Source organism: Sorex araneus, chromosome 4 (genome assembly GCF_027595985.1).
Source record: "Sorex araneus isolate mSorAra2 chromosome 4, mSorAra2.pri, whole genome shotgun sequence".
NCBI classification, from domain to species: domain Eukaryota; kingdom Metazoa; phylum Chordata; class Mammalia; order Eulipotyphla; family Soricidae; genus Sorex; species Sorex araneus.
Window position 1 is genome coordinate 194,208,028 of NC_073305.1, and position 18,992 is coordinate 194,227,019.

The 18,992-nt window shown below is 57.5% G+C and overlaps 1 protein-coding gene across 8 annotated transcripts in view; it reads left to right on the plus strand.

The window, feature by feature from the left end:
- The window catches only part of TRRAP (transformation/transcription domain associated protein), an 81,516-nt gene that overhangs the window by 46,976 nt on the left and 15,548 nt on the right, over nt 1-18,992 (plus strand). For all 8 annotated transcript variants that reach the window (XM_055134618.1, XM_055134620.1, XM_055134619.1 and 5 more), the window contains 24 exons: nt 263-421; nt 497-678; nt 852-1,050; nt 1,569-1,697; nt 2,121-2,387; nt 3,882-4,088; nt 4,770-4,928; nt 5,019-5,153; nt 5,574-5,684; nt 6,199-6,345; nt 9,393-9,606; nt 10,060-10,185; nt 10,712-10,858; nt 11,514-11,713; nt 12,338-12,459; nt 12,941-13,154; nt 14,453-14,632; nt 15,255-15,401; nt 16,064-16,183; nt 16,310-16,597; nt 16,759-16,896; nt 17,429-17,541; nt 17,827-17,962; nt 18,355-18,546. In XM_055134618.1, the coding sequence (XP_054990593.1) occupies nt 263-421; nt 497-678; nt 852-1,050; nt 1,569-1,697; nt 2,121-2,387; nt 3,882-4,088; nt 4,770-4,928; nt 5,019-5,153; nt 5,574-5,684; nt 6,199-6,345; nt 9,393-9,606; nt 10,060-10,185; nt 10,712-10,858; nt 11,514-11,713; nt 12,338-12,459; nt 12,941-13,154; nt 14,453-14,632; nt 15,255-15,401; nt 16,064-16,183; nt 16,310-16,597; nt 16,759-16,896; nt 17,429-17,541; nt 17,827-17,962; nt 18,355-18,546 (4,032 nt within the window). The remainder of the gene's footprint in view (nt 1-262; nt 422-496; nt 679-851; nt 1,051-1,568; nt 1,698-2,120; nt 2,388-3,881; nt 4,089-4,769; nt 4,929-5,018; nt 5,154-5,573; nt 5,685-6,198; nt 6,346-9,392; nt 9,607-10,059; nt 10,186-10,711; nt 10,859-11,513; nt 11,714-12,337; nt 12,460-12,940; nt 13,155-14,452; nt 14,633-15,254; nt 15,402-16,063; nt 16,184-16,309; nt 16,598-16,758; nt 16,897-17,428; nt 17,542-17,826; nt 17,963-18,354; nt 18,547-18,992) is intronic.

The following is an 18,992-nucleotide window of genomic DNA, read 5'->3' on the forward strand; positions in this document are numbered from 1 at the left end:
GTGTTGGCAAGCTAAGGATTCTTTGCTCTGGAGTTTGGTGGCAAAAGAATGCTTTCCGAGAATCAAGGAGATCTTGGTCATGGGATGCAGTGTCGGGTGATAAACATCGAATACACCACATGTCGGAACATGTAGCATGTTGGTTTCAGCACCAAAATGTTCTAAGACCATTTTTAAAGGCTGTGTGCCAAGGCTTTGCTCACCTGTCATCTGAACTGCCTGATGGGAGTTTTGCTCAAAGCACCTGTCCGTTTTGTTTCAGAGTTTCCTAAAGCACAAAGATTCGAGGCCTCTGCGGGACGTGCTGGCCGCCAACCCCAACAGGTTCATCACGCTGCTGCTGCCGTGTGGCGCGCAGGCGGCCGTGCGGCCCGGCTCCCCCAGCACCATGCGGCTGGACCTCCAGTTCCAGGCCATCAAGGTAGCGGGGTGCCGCCCGAGCCCGGGTCCCTCTGCAGGCGGGGCGCAGAGCCCCATGGCCTCTCTTCTCCCACAGATCATCAGCATCATCGTTAAGAACGACGACTCCTGGCTCGCCAACCAGCACTCTCTGGTGAGCCAGCTGAGACGCGTGTGGGTGAGCGAGACCTTCCAGGAAAGGCACCGGAAGGAGAACATGGCGGCCACAAACTGGAAGGAGCCCAAGCTGCTGGCCTACTGTCTGCTGAGTTACTGCAAGTGCGTCCATCTTTCCTGCCTCCCATCACACATTTCCTTCGGCAGTTCACTGGGCATGGGGACTCAGACAGAGAGTAGACTATAACTTTAAGCTTTAAAGGGCAAGTCCCTTAAAGAGCATGTACCCAGGACACCTGGCATGATGTAACCGATTTCTCATTCCGATCCTTTAGGAGGAATTACGGAGACATAGAATTACTGTTCCAGCTGCTTCGCGCCTTTACTGGCCGTTTTCTCTGCAACATGACGTTCCTGAAGGAGTACATGGAGGAGGAGATTCCCAAGAACTACAGCATTGCCCAGAAGCGCGCTTTGTTTTTTCGCTTTGTTGAATTCCTTGACCCCAACTTCGGTGACGAACTCAAGGCGAAGGTGAGTCCCACTGTCACTATTGAGGGCCTGGGCGTTGGGGCTGATCTCTCTAGGGAACCGAGGGCGCGGTGTCTGTCCTGCTGTGTGGGTAAGATGCCATTCCTGACGAGGAAACGAGGCCATGCAGCCCTGCGCGTGGGGAAAGTCTCGCCCAGGTCTCCGTAGGGTGGACCAAGCTCTGGCTTTCCTTTCGTCCTGTATGCTTTAATTACATACCAAAACCCAAAACCAGACAACCTTGGGGGAGTGTTTTGGGAACACTTGGCAGTGCTTGGGCCGCTCTTGGCTCTGTGCTCAGGGCTTGTTGTTGGTGGCGCTGGGACCCTGTGCGAGGGATCAGACCAGCGCTGACACTTTCCTTAATCCTTGCACTTCCCTCTAGCCCCTTTGCAGTTACTAAATCTTTTCCAGTTGTCACTGTAACAAAAAGTCTTTTGTTGCACTGGGGTTGAGCTATATGGCTGGAGCAGAGGAGTCTGACTTTGTTTCCCCTCTCTTGTTATTTGTTATTTTTGTAGGTTCTGCAGCACATCTTGAACCCTGCTTTCTTGTACAGCTTTGAGAAGGGGGAAGGAGAGCAGCTCTTGGGGCCCCCCAACCCGGAGGGGGATAACCCTGAAAGTATTACCAGCGTGTTCATAACCAAGGTGGGGCCAGCTGGAGGGCGCCGTTCGTGGGGGGCTGTGGGAGTGTTGGGGGGGGGGCGCTCACAGCCGCAGTAAGCCCCACCTGCCCTATGGGTGCTTGGAGCACCCAGTAAGCCCCACTCCACCATGTGGGGGTGTGGGGGTGCTCAGAGCCCAGTAAGCCCCGCCCTGCCCCACCATGTGGGGGGCTCAGAGTCACAGTTAGCCCTGCCCTGCCATTTGGGGGTGTGGGGGGCTCAGAGCTGCAGTAAGCCCTGCCTTGCCGTGTGAGGGTCTGGGGTGCTCAGAGCCAAAGTAAGCCCCTCCCCACCATGTGGGGGTGTGGGGGAGCTCAGAGTCGCAGTAAGCTCTGCCCTGCCGTGTGGGGGTCTGTGGGGGGTGCTCAGAGCCACAGTAAGCCCTGCCCTGCCCTGCCCGCCACAGGTGCTGGACCCCGAGAAGCAGGCGGACATGCTGGACTCGCTGCGCATCTACCTGCTGCAGTACGCCACACTGCTGGTGGAGCACGCGCCCCACCACATCCATGACAACAACAAGAACCGCAACAGCAAGCTGCGCCGCCTCATGACCTTCGCATGGCCCTGCCTGCTCTCCAAGGCCTGCGTGGACCCTGCCTGCAAGTACAGTGGCCACCTGCTCCTGGCGCACATCATCGCCAAGTTCGCCATCCACAAGAAAATCGTCCTGCAGGTACCATGAGAGGCTCTCTCCTGCCCAGCTGCGCTCACCTGGCTTGGGGTGTGTGTGTGTGTGTGTGTGTGTGTGTGTGTGTGTGTGTGTGTGTGTGTGTGTGTGTGTGTGTGTGTGTGTGTGTGTGTGTGTGTGTGCATCGCCAAGTTCGCCATCCACAAGAAAATCGTCCTGCAGGTACCATGAGAGGCTCTCTCCTGCCCAGCTGCGCTCACCTGGCTTGGGGTGTGTGTGTGTGTGTGTGTGTGTGTGTGTGTGTGTGTGTGTGTGTGTGTGTGTGTGTGTGTGTGTGTGTGTGTGTGTGTGTGTGTGTGTGTACGTGTGTGTGTGCACGGGCTTCATTGGCTTGCGTGTGTGTGCATGCGTGGGTTCCCGCAGGCCCAGGCCCCTCCTCTGCAGCCCTTCAGATGCCATGGAAAGACCCCATCTGCCTCTCATGAGTGTCTGCATCACTCTCCTGTTTGTTCCCTTTTTATTGGTGTTTGGGCCACCCTGGCAGTGCTCAGGGCTGACTCCTGCTCTGCACCTAGGGATCACTATCACTGCTGGCAGTGCTTGGGGACCCTATGGGGTGCTAGGGATCGAACCCAAGTGCCTCCCTGCTATCCTGTCACCTCGGTCCCTGCATCTCTCCTGCTCTGTGCCATGCCGCCTATGTTATTTGTGGCCGTGCTTTTGAGAGAGCACGCTGCCTCCTTCATCTGCCTCACGTGCCCGGGCTCCTGGGGTCCCACCTCCCCCGTGAGCTAATGAGTCAGTGGGTGTTTGGATCCCGGGTGCCCTGGCCCCTCTGTGGTGGCTACTCCCTGCCGCGCTGGCTCTGCCGCAGTGGTCCGGGGGTGGCTGGTGGCAGCCTTGGGTGTGTTTTGTTTCTTTCACTCCCGGGTTCTTCGGCCCCAGGGAGTTAGTTGCTCTGTCAGAATCAGATGCACACACACACCTGGGCACGCGGTGTGTCTGCCCTTGAGCTTTGGGCAGGTGTCCTTCTGTCCTGTTCCACTCAGGCCCCTGTGTGTGTGTGTGAGTGGCGTCTCTGGTGGGTTCTGCTGGTCTGTGCCCAGGGCAGCCGTGATAGCCCTGTTTGCTGTCCTGCTCTTGTTTGGCGCCTGGGCTGCCTAGGGATGGCCCGGGCCCCCCCCCCTGCCACAGCAACACGTGCTGTCCGTCGGAGCTGAGCCTTCCAGCTTCTCCTGAACCCTGGTCTCAGGGCGGCCCCTTTGGCCCATGCCGTGATAGGCAGAGAGGGTGTGTGTGCCTTCCTTCTCCTCCAACTGCCCGTTGCCCAGTGCTCGTTCATCTGAGCATCGGGATGGACCAGAGAGCAGCTGCGCGCCTCCCTGTGTGCGCCCAGAGGCGTCTTCCCAGGCTTCTGTGTAAAGCTCTCTCCTCGGGTGGAGCTGACTCTGAGCATGGGCCCTGGGGTTGATCAGCCCTCCCCACTGCCGGCCGCAGCCCTGCACGTGCCTGCTCGCCTCAGGGGTCGCTCCCCTCCAGGTGTTCCACAGCCTCCTCAAGGCCCACGCCATGGAGGCTCGCGCCATCGTCAGGCAGGCCATGGCCATCCTCACGCCTGCCGTGCCGGCCAGGATGGAGGATGGGCACCAAATGCTGACCCACTGGACACGGAAGATCATCGTGGAGGAGGGCCACACGGTGCCGCAGCTGGTGCACATCCTGCACCTCATCGTGCAGCACTTCAAGGTGGGCGGGAAGGCGGGGACTGGGCAGGGGGGATGGGGTGGGGGAGGGGCCGGGCGCGCGGTCTTAAGGTCTTGCACTGCAGCCGCATTGGTGCCTTGGGGCTCCTGGTCCCTCAGCTGGTGCGTGGGGGGCTGTCTAAGCGTGGGGGTCGGGGGAGACGATCGCCAGGCGCCCTGTGTTCCTGGAAGGCGGCGTTTGCTGTGTCAGCGCTCGGTCAGCGGGTGTGGGGGGTGGTGCCCAGGTGTCCCCGTTCACTCTGGATGTCGTTCACCCGCTCTCTGGGGTTGGTTGCCGTGGAGGAGGTTTGCTGCAGGGGCTTCGTGGAGAGGAGAAAGGCTGGAGCTGGGAACTCTTCCCCATGCTCTCCGGGACGGGGCCTCTGCTGCTTGCATTGGCTCAAGCTCTGAGGAAGTCATTTCCACAGTTTGGTGTATGCGACCCGGGCTTGTCTGCCCAGAGAGTTCAGCGTCAGCGTCCTCACAGGCGGCACCGGAGGCCGGACATGCTGTTTGTGTGTTGGCAGGGATCGGGGTGACGCCACCTCAGCGCATAGCTAAGGAAGCGAGCATTGTCTCGTTTACCAGTCAGAGCGTGAATGCGAGGCTGGCGGGTGTGCTTGGTGGGTGTGTGTGCGTGCAGGGCCTGGCCCGGGGTCCCTGTGACGCCAGCTCCTGCCCCCAGGTGTACTACCCGGTCCGGCACCACTTGGTCCAGCACATGGTCAGCGCCATGCAGCGGCTGGGCTTCACGCCCAGCGTCACCATCGAGCAGCGGAGACTGGCCGTGGACCTGTCCGAAGTGGTCATCAAGTGGGAGCTGCAGCGGATCAAGGACCAGCAGGTGTGGGGGGTCTGCCCTGCTGCGTTGTCTCCGGTGGGGTCTGGACACGGCCCGGGAGGCGGGCGGTGAGGCTCGTGTGTGCCGTTGCAGCCGGACTCGGACGTGGACCCCAGCTCCAGCGGCGAGGGCGTCAGCTCTGTGTCCTCGTCCATCAAGAGGGGCCTGTCGGTGGACTCGGCACAGGAAGTGAAGCGCTTCCGGACGGCCACGGGCGCCATCAGCGCGGTGAGACCCGTGGCGGGGGGCAGCTTTGTTTTCCTGTAGGGTGCGTCCCTCACACAGTGCCCAGGAGGCACTCGGGGGGCACGAACCCTGCCAGGGGTGGCCTCCGAGGGGACCCTGGTGTGCCTGGCTGGGTGGGCCCTGGGAGCTTTCACTCTGCGGTTTCCTGGGCTGTTCCTGGTTGGGCTGCTGTGTCTTTCAGCCTCCGGACTGTCCGCATCCCCCTCCACCTCAGTGACCAGGGCTGTGACCTGGTTGTCCTGCCCGCAGTCTCGTCTCCTCTCTGGGCGCGTCTCGGCCCAGGCACGCGCCCCCTTTCCTCCTCTCAGCCTCCCTTGGCGGAGACTCGGCTCTCTGCTGTCCCCAGTGCGCAGAGGGTCTGCGGGGTGGGGACGTGTGGGGGACTCTCGCTGGCCTTCTCAGGTGTTCGGCCGGAGCCAGTCCCTGCCGGGAGCCGACTCGCTGCTCGCCAAGCCCATCGAGAAGCAGCACACGGACACGGTGGTCAACTTCCTCATCCGCGTGGCCTGCCAGGTGAGCGGGGCCGGCCTGCTCCTGTTTGACGGCCGCCCGCTTGTACGGTTTTAAGGAGCTGCTTTGCAGTGTTAGCAAAACGATGGTGTGTTGAATCACCAGTGGCTTCTTGGCGCTGGTGGCCAGTGGCGGCTCCGTCATCCTGGCGTGTTCCCTCCGAGCTCTCCGTCTCCTGAGGGTGAAGCAGCCTGAGTGATCTCTGTCGTGCACATGCTCTTGACTTGGGCTAATTTACCCGGGAGTGTTTCTAGCTTTCTGGTTTTATATTCCCAAGAAAGCAAGTGGTATTTTTGTAAGTTTGGAAATCTTAACGTTTGTTCTCATAGTCATCAAGAAAAATAGCGTATCTTTAGATATTGAGGAGTTCCACATACTGAGTCTAGCGTCCACCCTGGCTGTGGTGTGCAAGGCCTGTCTGTGGGGGCCTCACTCTGGGGGGCTGCAGGGCAGAGTCTGAGGGCGAGGGCCGGGTGGGGCGAGCGGGTGCAGGTGAGCAGCTCTTGTGCCCCTGCAGGTGAATGACAGCACGAGCACCGCGGGCTCCCCTGGGGAGCTGCTGTCCCGCCGCTGCGTGACGCTGCTGAAGACGGCCCTGAGGCCTGACATGTGGTGCAAATCGGAGCTGAAGCTGCAGTGGTTCGACAAGCTGCTCATGAGCGTGGTAGGTGCCGACCTGGGCCTGCCTCGGCTTCATCGTCTCCTGCTCATCTTTGGCTGCCAGAGGGAGTTTGGTTCCAAAATTCATCTTTTAAGAATTGGCTGCACCCCAAGAATAGTAGAGATGAATACCAGGAGGATTTCTCCACAGCTTAGAAGCCGGTCTCACATGCTGGGGGGAAAGGCTGCTCAGATAGAGAAGGGACCACCCAGTAAAGGGTGCTAGGAGGGCCCGCTCGGGATAGGAGAGGCGGGCTGGAAGTAGACTGTAGATCGAACAGTAACACCTGCATTGCAGACTACAACACCCGAAAGGAGAGAGAGAGCAGAAGGGAGTGCCCTGCACTGAGGCGGGGTGGGGTGGAGGGGACAGGGTGAGGGTGGTGGGAGGGATACTGGGACTTTGGTGGTGGAAAATGGGCACTGGTGGAGGGATGGGTACTAGACCATTGTATGACTGAAATGCAAGCAAGAAAGTTTGTAAGTCTGTAAGTACCTCACGGTGATTCACTAATTAAAAATAAAATTGAAAAAAGAAAAGAAAAAATAAAAAAGAATTGGGTGCACGTGCCCGGGCTTCAGCGCAGTCAGGCGTTCTGCAGGCAGAGTGGTTCTCCGACCTCTCAGACTGCTTTTGAGCCTTCTATTATCAGGGAACAGCATGAGTGCCACGTATTCTGGTTTTTTCTTTTGTTGATGGAAATGCTGTCGTCCTGAAATTTTCCGGCATCTGTTAAAGCATGTCTCTCGCCTGATCCCTTTTATTGCTACGGCATAGCTTAGTTCTGGAGCTGCCTGATGGCCTTAGGAGGCGCAGCGTCCAGCCTGTGAGCCCCTGTAGCCCCTGGAAGGTGTTGCACGCGTGTCCGGGACACTGGCCCCTCGGCCTGCACTGTTTATAGGGGAGCAGCCCACCAAGCCTCAGCTGCATGGCGCGTACCTCGTCAGTTGGCTGTGAACCTCTTCTCCCCAAGGATCTGAGCTCTTTTTCTGTGGGACGCAGCCCCGTCTCCAAACCACAGGCTCTGACTTCCTGCCCCTGACTTCCTGCTCTCCCAGGGTCCCAGGAAGGGAAGGTGGGGTGGACCCCCGTCCCGTGTGTGTGTAAAAGCTGAAGAAACGAAGCTTTACTGAGCAGGGCTGGTCTCTGCCATACGCTCTGTGCTCTGCTTTTTGTTATTCTTACTGTATTTTCTCTGCTTCAGTATCACTGCTGTGCTGGTACCCGGCACGTCTTTTATCATTTAACTTCCCAATTGTGTAGAAAGAATCATTCTCAAATAATTTTTTTTTTTTCTTTTTGGGTCACACCTGGCGATGCACAGGGGTTACTCCTGGCTCTGCACTCAGGAATCACCCCTGGCCGTGCTCAGGGGACCATATGGGATGCTGGGATTCGAACCCGGGTCAGCCGCGTGCAAGGCAAACGCCCTACCTGCTGTGCTATCGCTCCAGCCCCTATTCTCAAATAATTTTATTATAAACAAGCCTGGAGAAGGCTGGTCATTGCCGTGTATGGTAAGGCAGGACCCGTGTCCCCTGCCCAGAGGCCTCTGGAGGCTGTAGGCCCCTGCTCTTCCCTCACAGGGCCCACAGATGCTGGCCTCTTCATGAATATCAGCTAAAAACGGTTTTGGGGTTTTTTTTTGGGGGGGAGCTGGGGGGCACACTTGGCTATACTCATGATTTGCTCCTGGCTCTATGCTTAGAGATCCATCCTGCAAAATAAAAGATGTTTCCAATTAAAAGTAAAAAGAGCACAGTGGGTAGGGCGTTTACCTTGCATGTGGCTGACCGTGTTCGATCCCCAGCATCCCATATGGTCCCCTGAGCACCACCAGAAGTAATTCCTGAGTGCAGAGCCTGGAGAACCCCCTGAGCATCACCAGGTATAACCCAAAAAGCAAAGAAAAAGACTAGAGGAGGAGAGCAAAATTTACTGCAGTGATTGCTTTGTTTAGATCCGAGTCTAGTAATTTTCCAAATGAGTTAAAGATCAAACGGTATTTTTTTTTCATTAACTTTGCAGAGGTTTAAACGATAGCAGATTTATCTAAAGAAACTTTTTTTTTTATTTATTCTTTTATTGAATCACTGTGTGGAAAGTTACAAAGCTTTCAGGTTTAAGTCTCAATTATACAATGCTCGAACACCCATCCCTTCACCAGTGCACATATTTCACCACCAAGAATCACAGTATACCTCCTCCCTCCCCCCCTCCTCCCTAGCCCCCCACCCCGTCTGTGTAACTGATAAATTTCACTTTACTTTCGCTTTACTTTGATTACATTCAATATTTCAACAAAAAACTCACTGTTATTGTTTGGAGTTTCTCCCCCCTAAAGTCGGACCTGCTGAAAAGGAAGCATTTGATAATTCGTTTTCCATTGCTGAGAATGAAGAGATATGAGGTCAAGTGGCTGCACTAGCTGCCGCACGGTTTTGGATTTCTATATTTTAGTATTTTAGTAACTAAGTCCTGAGAAATGTCTGTCAGAAATTGCATCGTTGCAAGTTTGTACCTCTCAGCTACTTCATATTCCACATATGAGTGCAATCTTGCTTTGTCTGTTTCTTTCTGACTCATTTCACTCAGCATGATACTTTCCATGTTGATCCACTTATATGCAAATTTCATGACTTCATGTTTTCTGACAGCTACATAGTATTCCATTGTGTAATGTACCAGAGTTTCTTTAACCAGTCACTAAAGAAACATTTTAGAGGGCCAGAAAGATAGTACAGTGGGTAGGGAGCTCTCCTTGCACACAGCCAGCCTGGGTTTGATCATATCCCCAGCATCCCTTATGGTCCCCTGGGCACTGCCAGACTGGTCCCTGAACAGAACCAGGACTCACCTGAGCAGAGCTGGGTGGGCCAGAAAAAGAAGAAACATCTTGGAAACCTACGCTAGTTATTAAAACATGGGACCCGCACTTTCTACATATGTGGCCACGCCATCGTCCTCCTTCCAAGTGCTCTGGCCATTTCCGTGTGGCCCGATGGACGTGGAACCCTTCCTTATCCTCTGGCCTGCGTATCCCGTTTCAGGAGCAGCCGAATCAGGTCAACTACGGGAACATCTGCACGGGACTGGAGGTGCTGAGCTTCCTGCTGACGGTCCTGCAGTCGCCCGCCATCCTCAGCAGCTTCAAGCCGCTGCAGCGGGGCATCGCCGCCTGCATGACCTGCGGGAACACCAAGGTCCTGCGCGCCGTGCACAGCCTCCTCTCGCGCCTCATGAGTATCTTCCCCACAGAGCCAAGTAGGTCTTCTCCCGGGTGCCTCTGCCGTCTGCCCTGCGGGGTGGGGACTGGGCCGTCCTCAGAGCCCCTTCCCGTGCACCGTCAGCTGCAATTTTAAGAAAATGGGTGACGGGAGCCTGGCAGCAGGGCGGGATCTGCTTTTGTATGCTAGCTCCTCAGGATAGTGTGTTGAGGTGGCAAAGTACTTGGGGCTGGGGCTCTAGCTCTGCATTTCTGAGGCTCTGGGTTCGAGAAGCAAAGGATGGGGAGGGTCCTTTGCAGTGTGCTGGGCCGCCCGGGGATGTTGGGTGAGCGGAGCCAGAGCGTCTCCGCCTCGGCCCGGTGCAGTGGAGGCTGGCGCCTAGCTCTTCCAGACCGGCTCCTCCGGGCGTGAGCAGTGTCAGGCGGGTCGCTGCACAGTGCACCCTCGGTCCCCGTGAGGCAGTGGAGGCCACAGTGCGCTTGTGTTGCAGGCACATCCAGCGTGGCCTCCAAGCACGAGGAGCTGGAGTGCCTGTACGCGGCAGTCGGGAAGGTCATCTACGAGGGCCTGACCAGCTACGAGAAGGCCACCAGTGCCAACCCCTCCCAGCTCTTTGGTGAGTGCTGAAGAAATAGTTGTCTCTCCTTTATTGCCCAAACATGTCACAGGGCAAAGCATGTCACTGAGATGTCTGTCTTAAACTCAAAGTGAGTGCCAGGAGTGAAGGGGGCGGATTCTCGTTTCTGCTGAGTCACAGAAACATCTTCTCATCATGGTGATGCAGAGATCATGACAAGTTAGGAGTGAGAGCATAATGCTCTCATGGATTGTGGTGTCTGGGTGTTCGGTCCATATCTTGCAGTGCTGTGGGGTGATCCATGCTCACGGGGACCGCATGTGGTGCCAGGGATCGAACCTGGGCCTCCTGCGTGTGAAGCCTGTGTTCCATTCACCTTTTGCACTATTTCTCCAGTCTGAAAATCTTGTGCTTCTGATATGTAGAATATGCCCTGTAAAAGTGTATGTTGAATTAGGAATTAGTTTGTGCTTTAGTCAACAGCCCATTTTTCAATTTAGCACACGTTTCTCAAGATTTCTAAACTCGGAAAAAGCCACAATCCCTTGCCCTTACTCTGTTTCAGGGACCCTCATGATCCTCAAGTCGGCCTGCAGCAACAACCCGAGCTACATCGACAGGCTGATCTCTGTCTTCATGCGCTCCCTCCAGAAGATGGTTCGGGAGCACCTGAACCCACAGGCGGCCTCCGGGAGCACAGAAGCAACCTCAGGTGACAAGCGTGGGCCTCCTCATGTTTACCACAGCTCCAGTTCTCTAAGGGCATTGACTGAGTCAGGTTCCAAAGGGAGCATGAATTCCTGTTACTGCCTGTGGTTTCTTAGCCTTTCTCTTCAACAGTGAGGGTTTGAGCCGATTGGTTTGTATTTTAAGTCAGGCAAGGTTTTATTGAATAAAAACTGCTTAGAAAGATGAGAAAAAGGAAGTAGATTCAAGCGGGAACATGAGCCTTGCAAGGAGCAAAGAGAAACAGTGACGAGTACTCGTTCAAGGGAGAACGTGGGCTTGAAGAACAAGCCAAGACTCTCAGTGTTCCAAGTGACCGCCTTTAAGTTGTGTGAATGCCAGAATGAAGAAATTTTAAAGCGGTCAGACATTGATGTGACTAGACACATTCACCAGTGAGTCACCTATTTCGTTAGAAAACAGATTGCTTCCTCAGAGGCGCTATTGTGAAGAAGCGTTAAATCGCACATTTCAGACCTGAGCTGTGGGCCATGGGGCCTGGGGGTGATGGACCCTCCTGAGAGCTGGTTGGTGGCCGCGTGCCATGAATGTGCCCTGGGACTCAGGTGCTCTGTGTCCCCTTCGCTGTGTCCTTGAGGTAGGGGAGTTACCGGTGTGGTCTTTGGTCTTTGCATGCCCAGGGACGAGTGAGCTGGTGATGCTGAGCCTGGAGCTGGTGAAGACACGCCTGGCCGTGATGAGCATGGAGATGAGGAAGAGCTTCATCCAGGCCATCCTCACCTCCCTCATTGAGAAATCGCCCGACGCCAAGATCCTCCGCGCTGTGGTTAAAATCGTGGAAGAATGGGTGAAAAATAATTCCCCGATGGCAGCCAATCAGGTAAGTGGAGCGCTCTGGGACTGCCTCCGTGACTGCCCAGTGTGTGGAAGGCATTTCAGAAGCTGCCCCCTCAGTTCTTCTAGAAAGTTCTGACACAAATTGGTGTTCTTCTGTTTGTTTTTTTTTTTTAATTTATTTCTATTTATTTTATTCCAGTCTATTCTGGGTCTACTGGTTTTTTAATTATTATTTGTTTTGGGTTGTTTTTGCTTTTTGCATCTAAAGAGGTTTTTCTTTGGACTTTTTTCTACTGTTTTTAGAAATTCGAGCTAACTAGCTGATCATCTTACTGTGTTTCTGCTTCTGTTAAAATGCCCAGTGAACCTTGTTGCTCTTTCATAGTGGCAAAGGGAGCTCTGCATGGTCCTGGCGGTAGCACTGCTGGTTCGGGTCGGCTGGTGAGCAGTGACGGTCGGTCGCTCTCCACAGTGAGCTAGCCCCCGAGGACAATGTGTTTCTATCTGTGTTGACTTAAGCACCCAAAGATAGAGGCATTAGCTTTCAGTTTTTCTTATTTCACTTGAAAAATGTGTGGCGCTTAACAGGTAGCAAAGCAGGGAGACTGCTGGACTTTCACACACGTCTGTATTGATATTTCTTTTTTGAAAAAATTGGTTTTCACAGACACCTACTCTCCGGGAGAAATCCATATTGCTTGTGAAAATGATGACCTACATAGAAAAACGCTTCCCTGAAGACCTTGAATTAAATGCCCAGTTTTTAGACCTTGTTAATTACGTCTACAGGTACTATAGATTAATCAAATGTCATGTCGTTCTTACGTTTTCTAACCAGCCAACATAGCATAGCTTTTTAATCTTTAAAGAGTAAGTGTTTGTTTGTGGGGCCGAAGCAATAGCACTGTGGGGAGGGTGTTTGCCTTGCACGCAGCCGACCCAGGTTCGATTCCCAGCATCCCATATGGTCCCCCGAGTACCACCAGGAGTGATTCCTGAGTGCAGAGCCAGGAGTAACCCCTGAGCATCGCTGGGTGAGGCCCGAAAAGCAAAAAAAAAAAAAAAAAAGTATTCATTTGTGTACAGAGCCGTGAATGCCACGTACATTAGCGAGCCCTTCGCTGTCCGGGGGCAGGAAAGGCCCTTTGGAAGCGCCGTGTGGGCTGCGCGGTTCCCGGGGCCCACGGCTTTCCTGGCGCTGGGGGCGTCAGCGCGTCTTGTTGGCCGCCCTCCGCCCTGCGTGAGCTTGTTGTGCTGTTTCTGGTCACAGGGACGAGACTCTGTCTGGCAGTGAGCTGACGGCCAAGCTCGAGCCCGCCTTCCTCTCCGGCCTGCGCTGCGCCCAGCCGCTCATCAGGGCGAAGTTTTTCGAGGTTTTCGACAACTCCATGAAGCGCCGAGTGTATGAGCGGCTGCTGTACCTGACCTGTTCGCAGAACTGGGAGGCCATGGGGAACCATTTCTGGGTCAAGCAGTGCATCGAGGTGGGTCAGGCTGGCACTCCCGGGGCTGGGGTCCCTGCTTGAGATGCCTTAGAAACCTCTGCCGCGGGGCCGGAGAGATGGGATAGCGGGAGGGTGCTTCCTGGCAGGAGCAGACCCAGCTTTGGAACCTGGCATCCCATAGGGTCCCCGAGCCAGTCATAACCCCTGAGCACAGGGTGTGGGCCTCCCCAAAACCAAAAAACAACAAAAATCTCTGCGGTAAAACTTGTAATGTCTGGAGGAAGGAAGACAGAAAGCCTTATTTTCTTGGAGGTTTTGTTTTTAAGTGACTTTCAGTATTTTAATAAGAAAGCTGAGTAAAATTTTGTGGTTTATACATGATTCATTTTATAAAACATGAATGTTGTCTCACGGGTAGAGCACTTGCCTTTAGCAGGGAGGCTCTGGGCTTGATCCCAGCACTGGGAAAAGCATCGTTAGTTGCTTGTGTGCTCTGAAGGTTTCTTGCCAGCACTCTCAGCCTTTTACTGGTAGGAAGGGGTGAGGGCCATCCCTCGGGAGCTGGGGCGAACACCCACCCCACTTTGCTTGTTAAGAGGCGGCCGGGGAGATAAGTATCGGGGAGTGTCTGCAGGACCCTGCTTCAGTCTCTGGCACAGCCTGGCCCCCCAAGTGCCGCCGGTGTAGCCCTGGGAAGGCCCAGTGCCGCCGAGCCTTGACTGTCCATGTGCTCATGAGGATTGCCAGGAGTGGCCCTGTGTCCCCTGAGCACTGCCGGGAGCATTTCCCCCCCGGCCAGATTGAAGGCGCGTGCCACTCCTCCCCGTGGTGTCCAGCATAGAATCTAGCCTGCAGGGATGTTGCTGGCTCCGGCTGACCGGCCAGCCCTGCCCTCTGAATGCCGCCTGGCTCCTCCCCTACTGGGCGCCTGCCGTGCTGCCTTCTTGCTCCCCCGCAAGTGCAGGCACTGTTCTCAGCTGCGATTCCTTGGCGCCGGTGCCGCCACCGGGGGCTTGTCTGTGTGGTGTTGGGCTTGTCCTGCCACCTGAGGTCACTGCGTAGAGCTGGCACATGATAAACCCTTGTGTGGGGGGTGCGTGTGTGTGGGTGCCGGGGGGAGGTGCTGGGGGTGGGCTGTGGGTGGGAGGTGCTGGATCCGGGAGGGTCTTGGGAGCCCCACTAAGGGGCTGAGGAGGTGGGCGGTGCGTTGCCGGGCTGGGCCACGTGTGTGGGAGCTGCGAGGAGGAGAAGCCGCAGCGGGACCGTCCCAAGAGCGTGGGAGCCTTGGGCTTCGCCACCCCCGAGTCCGGGCGTCCATTGACGAGCGTCTCTTGCAGCTGCTCCTGGCCGTGTGTGAGAAGGGCACGTCCATTGGGACCAGCTGCCAGGGAGCCATGCTGCCATCCATCACCAACGTCATCAACCTGGCGGACAGCCACGACCGCGCCGCCTTCGCCATGGTCACACACGTGAAGCAGGAGCCGAGGGAGCGTGAGAACAGCGAGTCCAAGGAGGAGGTGAGGGCGGGGCCGCGGCGCCACACCTCTCTCTCGGGTCTCCCTGATACGCTTACAGGCAACGCCCCGACAACCCCCCCTGCCCCCGTGTGGCTGTTGGGCTTAACTCTGTCCCGCTGTGGGCCTCCCTGGGCCTCGCCCTGCAGAGCGGAGGCACTGCCCGAGTCTCGGAGCCACTGGGCAGTGCGGTCACTGGCACGCACAGAGCCCTGGGGCTGCCATGCAGACAGCCTCGCCCCTGCCCGGTCGGGAGTGCTGCAGGAGTCGCGCTGACACCAGGCCACTCGGTCCTTCTGTCCCCTTTTCCTTCCTCGTGTGATGCGGCCGAGCTCTCGTCGAGCCACCTTGCGATCCCGTGTCTCTGTCTCTGCTCTCGGCTGAGGTAAACACGTGGTCACCATTGGCGTGATTTCATTGCCCAGGGCATGTGCCGATACGCTGACAGCTTTGACTTGGGCTGCAGCTGGGCTCCCCTTGCGTGGATGGACCTGGCAGGCTGTGCCGTCCGCTCCCGGAGAACCAAACCCTTCCTAGTGAAAGTGGACGCAGGTTTCCATTTAGTTGCGTCGCAGGGTTTCCTTGAACTGTTTGATGTCCTGAGGTGCGTTGGCGTGTGTTCCAGGATGTGGAGATAGACATTGAACTGGCCCCCGGGGATCAGACCAGCACCCCCAAAACCAAGGAGCTTTCCGAGAAGGACATTGGGAACCAGCTGCACATGCTGACCAACAGACACGACAAGTTTCTGGACACGCTCCGTGAGGTGAAGGTGTGTGCAGTGGGCGAGGCCAGTGCGGGTCGGGCGCGGCCTGAGGGGTCTCCTGCTCCCTGTTTTGTGTGACATGTGATGCTTCTCTCCTCGCCCCCGGGTCTCCGAGTGGTGCTCAGGAGGCAGAGGGGCTGGAGGATGCTGTGTTGGGGTTTGCCCAGGTCCCCTTGGGGGTGCCGGGGACTGAGCCAGGTCCCCACGGGCACCTTTCTCTGTTCCTTGTGGTTTTTTTTTTTTTTTTTTGGCTTTTTGGCTCACACCCAGTGGTGCTCAGGGGTTACTCCTGGCTCTGCACTTAGGAATTTCTCCTGGTGGTGCTCGGGGAACCGTATGGAATGCTGGAGTCGAACCCGGGTTGGCCACATGCAAGGCAAACGCCCTACCCGCTGTGCTATCGCTCCAGCTCCCTATTCTTCTCTCCAGCCCTCTTTCCTAGAGTTGTGTTTGGGGTGTTGGGCCAGATGGTTCTGTTGGTGTGTCGTGGAGCCCTGACCATGACTCCATAGCGGGGCCGAGTTCCCGTGGGGTTGGTGCCTGGACCTTCCCCTCAGCTCCATAGAGGCGGGGGTGGGAGGGGCAGCTGGGCAGAGGGGCAGTCGCAGGCAGGAGCATGGAGCTGGGAGTCCAGGGCTGGGCCCAGCCGTGATCCCTCTCTCTCGCAGACCGGGGCCCTGCTCAGCGCCTTTGTCCAGCTGTGCCACATTTCTACCACCCTGGCCGAGAAGACATGGGTGCAGCTGTTCCCCCGGCTGTGGAAGATCCTGTCAGACCGGCAGCAGCACGTGAGTGGGCAGGGCTGGCGGAGTGTCTGATAAATACTTGGGGGAGGGGGGTCCAGGCCCCAACGGAGCTGCTGCGGGCGGGGACCTGCTGTGACCGTGTCCCCGTGGCCGGGCTCTCGCCCACAGGCGCTGGCCGGGGAGATCAGCCCGTTCCTGTGCAGCGGCAGCCACCAGGTGCAGCGGGACTGCCAGCCCAGCGCCCTCAACTGCTTTGTAGAGGCCATGTCCCAGTGCGTCCCGCCCATCCCCATCCGGCCCTGCGTCCTCAAGTACCTGGGCAAGACGCACAACCTCTGGTTCCGCTCCACGCTCATGCTGGAGCACCAGGCTTTCGAGAAGGGCCTGAGCCTCCAGATCAAGCCCAAGCAGACCACGGAATTTTACGAGCAGGAGAGCATCACGCCGCCTCAGCAGGTGAGTCTTCCCGTTGGCCCCTGCGGTGCTCCTAGGCCGGTGACTCTGGGCTCGGGGCTCTGGGTGGTGCCGGGGTTTGAACCCCGGCCCCTGCGGCGAGGCTGCTCTGCGGGCGGCGGTGGGCGTCTGGCCGCCCCGCACTCGGCCCCTGCTGTTTGCAGGAGATCCTGGACTCGCTGGCGGAGCTCTACGCGCTGCTGCAGGAGGAGGACATGTGGGCAGGCCTGTGGCAGAAGCGCTGCAAGTACTCGGAGACGGCCAGCGCCATCGCCTACGAGCAGCACGGCTTCTTCGAGCAGGTGTGCCGCAGCCCTGGCGTCTCTCCCTGCGCGGTTCGAGGGGTGGGGCCCCGTCCCACGATGCAGGGTGTGCTCCTGGCCGCAGGCCACATCCCCGGCCCTAGGTTCTAGTCTGGCGTGTTTGTTTGTCCTGCGCGGGAAGAGCTTGGGTGAAGCATCCCGAAGAGGGCAGCTTCTGGCCGTTCCACACCCGTCCCGATCCTTCTCTTGGTCGGTAATGGAAGGTGGATTGCGTTCGGCATTTAAAGTGTCGTCCTTGTCGTGGCCTTCAGAGCTGCAGGCCACCGTCCCCAGACGCGGCTCTCGACCATGGTAGGACACTCAGAGGCATGAGCCGGGCTGTGGCCTGTGGCTGAAGGACGAGCCTCCCTCCAGGGTGCGGCTCTGCTCCGAGTGGGGGCTCAGACGCCCTCTTTGCTCAGGGAAGGAGCTGGGGTGACCCCAGCCCGTGGTCCAGCTGCCCTGGTCAGTGAGGAGCAGAGGTTGCATGTGAGCTTCTGCTGAACTAAGGCTGACGGCGCTCTCCCCCCAGGCCCAGGAGTCCTACGAGAAAGCCATGGATAAAGCCAAGAAGGAGCACGAGCGGAGCAGCGCGTCCCCGGCCATCTTCCCGGAGTACCAGCTCTGGGAGGACCACTGGATCCGGTGGGTGGGGCTGCGCCCGCGCCCGGGCTGGGTCTGCTATGGTTTGGTTCCCGGAGACCAAGTGGCTTCCTCAGCCGACAGTGGCCACCCTCAGAGCCGAGAGCCTGGAGTGTCCGCTGCAGAAGCTGGCCATGTATGCTCAGTTGGCCTTGGTGCTCTCCGAAGCCTGGTCCTGCGTGCTGGGGAGAGTGTCCTCTGTCTGTGGAGGGACAGAGATGACCTGCGCCCCAGCCCTGCCCTTCCCAGCCTGCCGGTCTGGGGGTGACTGAGGGTTTGGTCTTGCAGGTGCTCTAAGGAGCTGAACCAGTGGGAAGCCTTGACTGAGTACGGCCAGTCCAAGGGCCACATCAACCCGTACCTGGTGTTGGAGTGTGCCTGGCGGGTGTCCAACTGGACGGCCATGAAGGAGGCGCTGGTGCAGGTGAGCGGCCGTGAGATGCCTCCTGGCGGGGACAGGCTGGCGTTCGGGCAGCAGGGGGCGTTACCTATTGTTGCCACGTTGTTCCCAGCTCTGAGTCCTGCAGATTGTTAGTTCATCATCCGGTGACAGTGGGAAGTGGCAGGTTCGGGCTCCTGGCATCGCTCGAGGAGCCCGGCTGGTCCCAGGATCCGTGGGGAGATGAAGGCCTGTGGCCGCTGGGCAGACCTGTGGGGCTCGAAGATGGCCAAGTGACCGCCTTGTACCCGGGAGCGGCGGTCAAGCTGCATCCCCAGAGAGCGCGAGCTCCTCCGGCTTTGTCTCTGCAGTTGTCTGGCTCATCTGCCGTTTCATTTCGTCCCTCTGACCCCTCGGCCTCGCTCTGTCCCTGCCAGGTGGAGGTCAGCTGCCCCAAGGAGATGGCGTGGAAGGTGAACATGTACCGCGGCTACCTGGCCATCTGCCATCCCGAGGAACAGCAGCTCAGCTTCATCGAGCGCCTGGTGGAGATGGCCAGCAGCCTGGCCATCCGAGAGTGGCGGCGGCTGCCCCACGTGGTGTCCCACGTGCACACGCCACTGCTGCAGGTGGGCCCCGTGTCCTCGGGGTTGGACGTCCGCAGCTGGGATGGTTCAGTTTTGCCTTGGGGATTTTCTTCCCCATCAGCGGCCCCGTCTGGAACCATCTTGGAGATGGTTGGCTGGGGGGGTTCCAGCATGTGGCACAGCCATGCCCAGCCTCCTCCTGCTCCCCGCAGCAGTGACTGTAGCTAAGCCCCCGTCTGCCCCATGCCCGCCTCCCGGGCCTCTGCCGGCCTCAGCCTGTTCATCAGTACTGGGCCCGGAGCAGAGGCCGTTGACTCTTTGACTCAAGCGACAGTTCAGAACAGAGTCATTTCTCTCCTGAAAGAGTGGTCGTGAGACTGACTGGTTATGAATTTGGCTTTTTATCATCGGATAGTTGCTCTAGCAGGGCAGGATGGTTGCTCAGCAGCATTTCCCTGGCTCCACAGTGGACTTGGCATTCAGTGAAA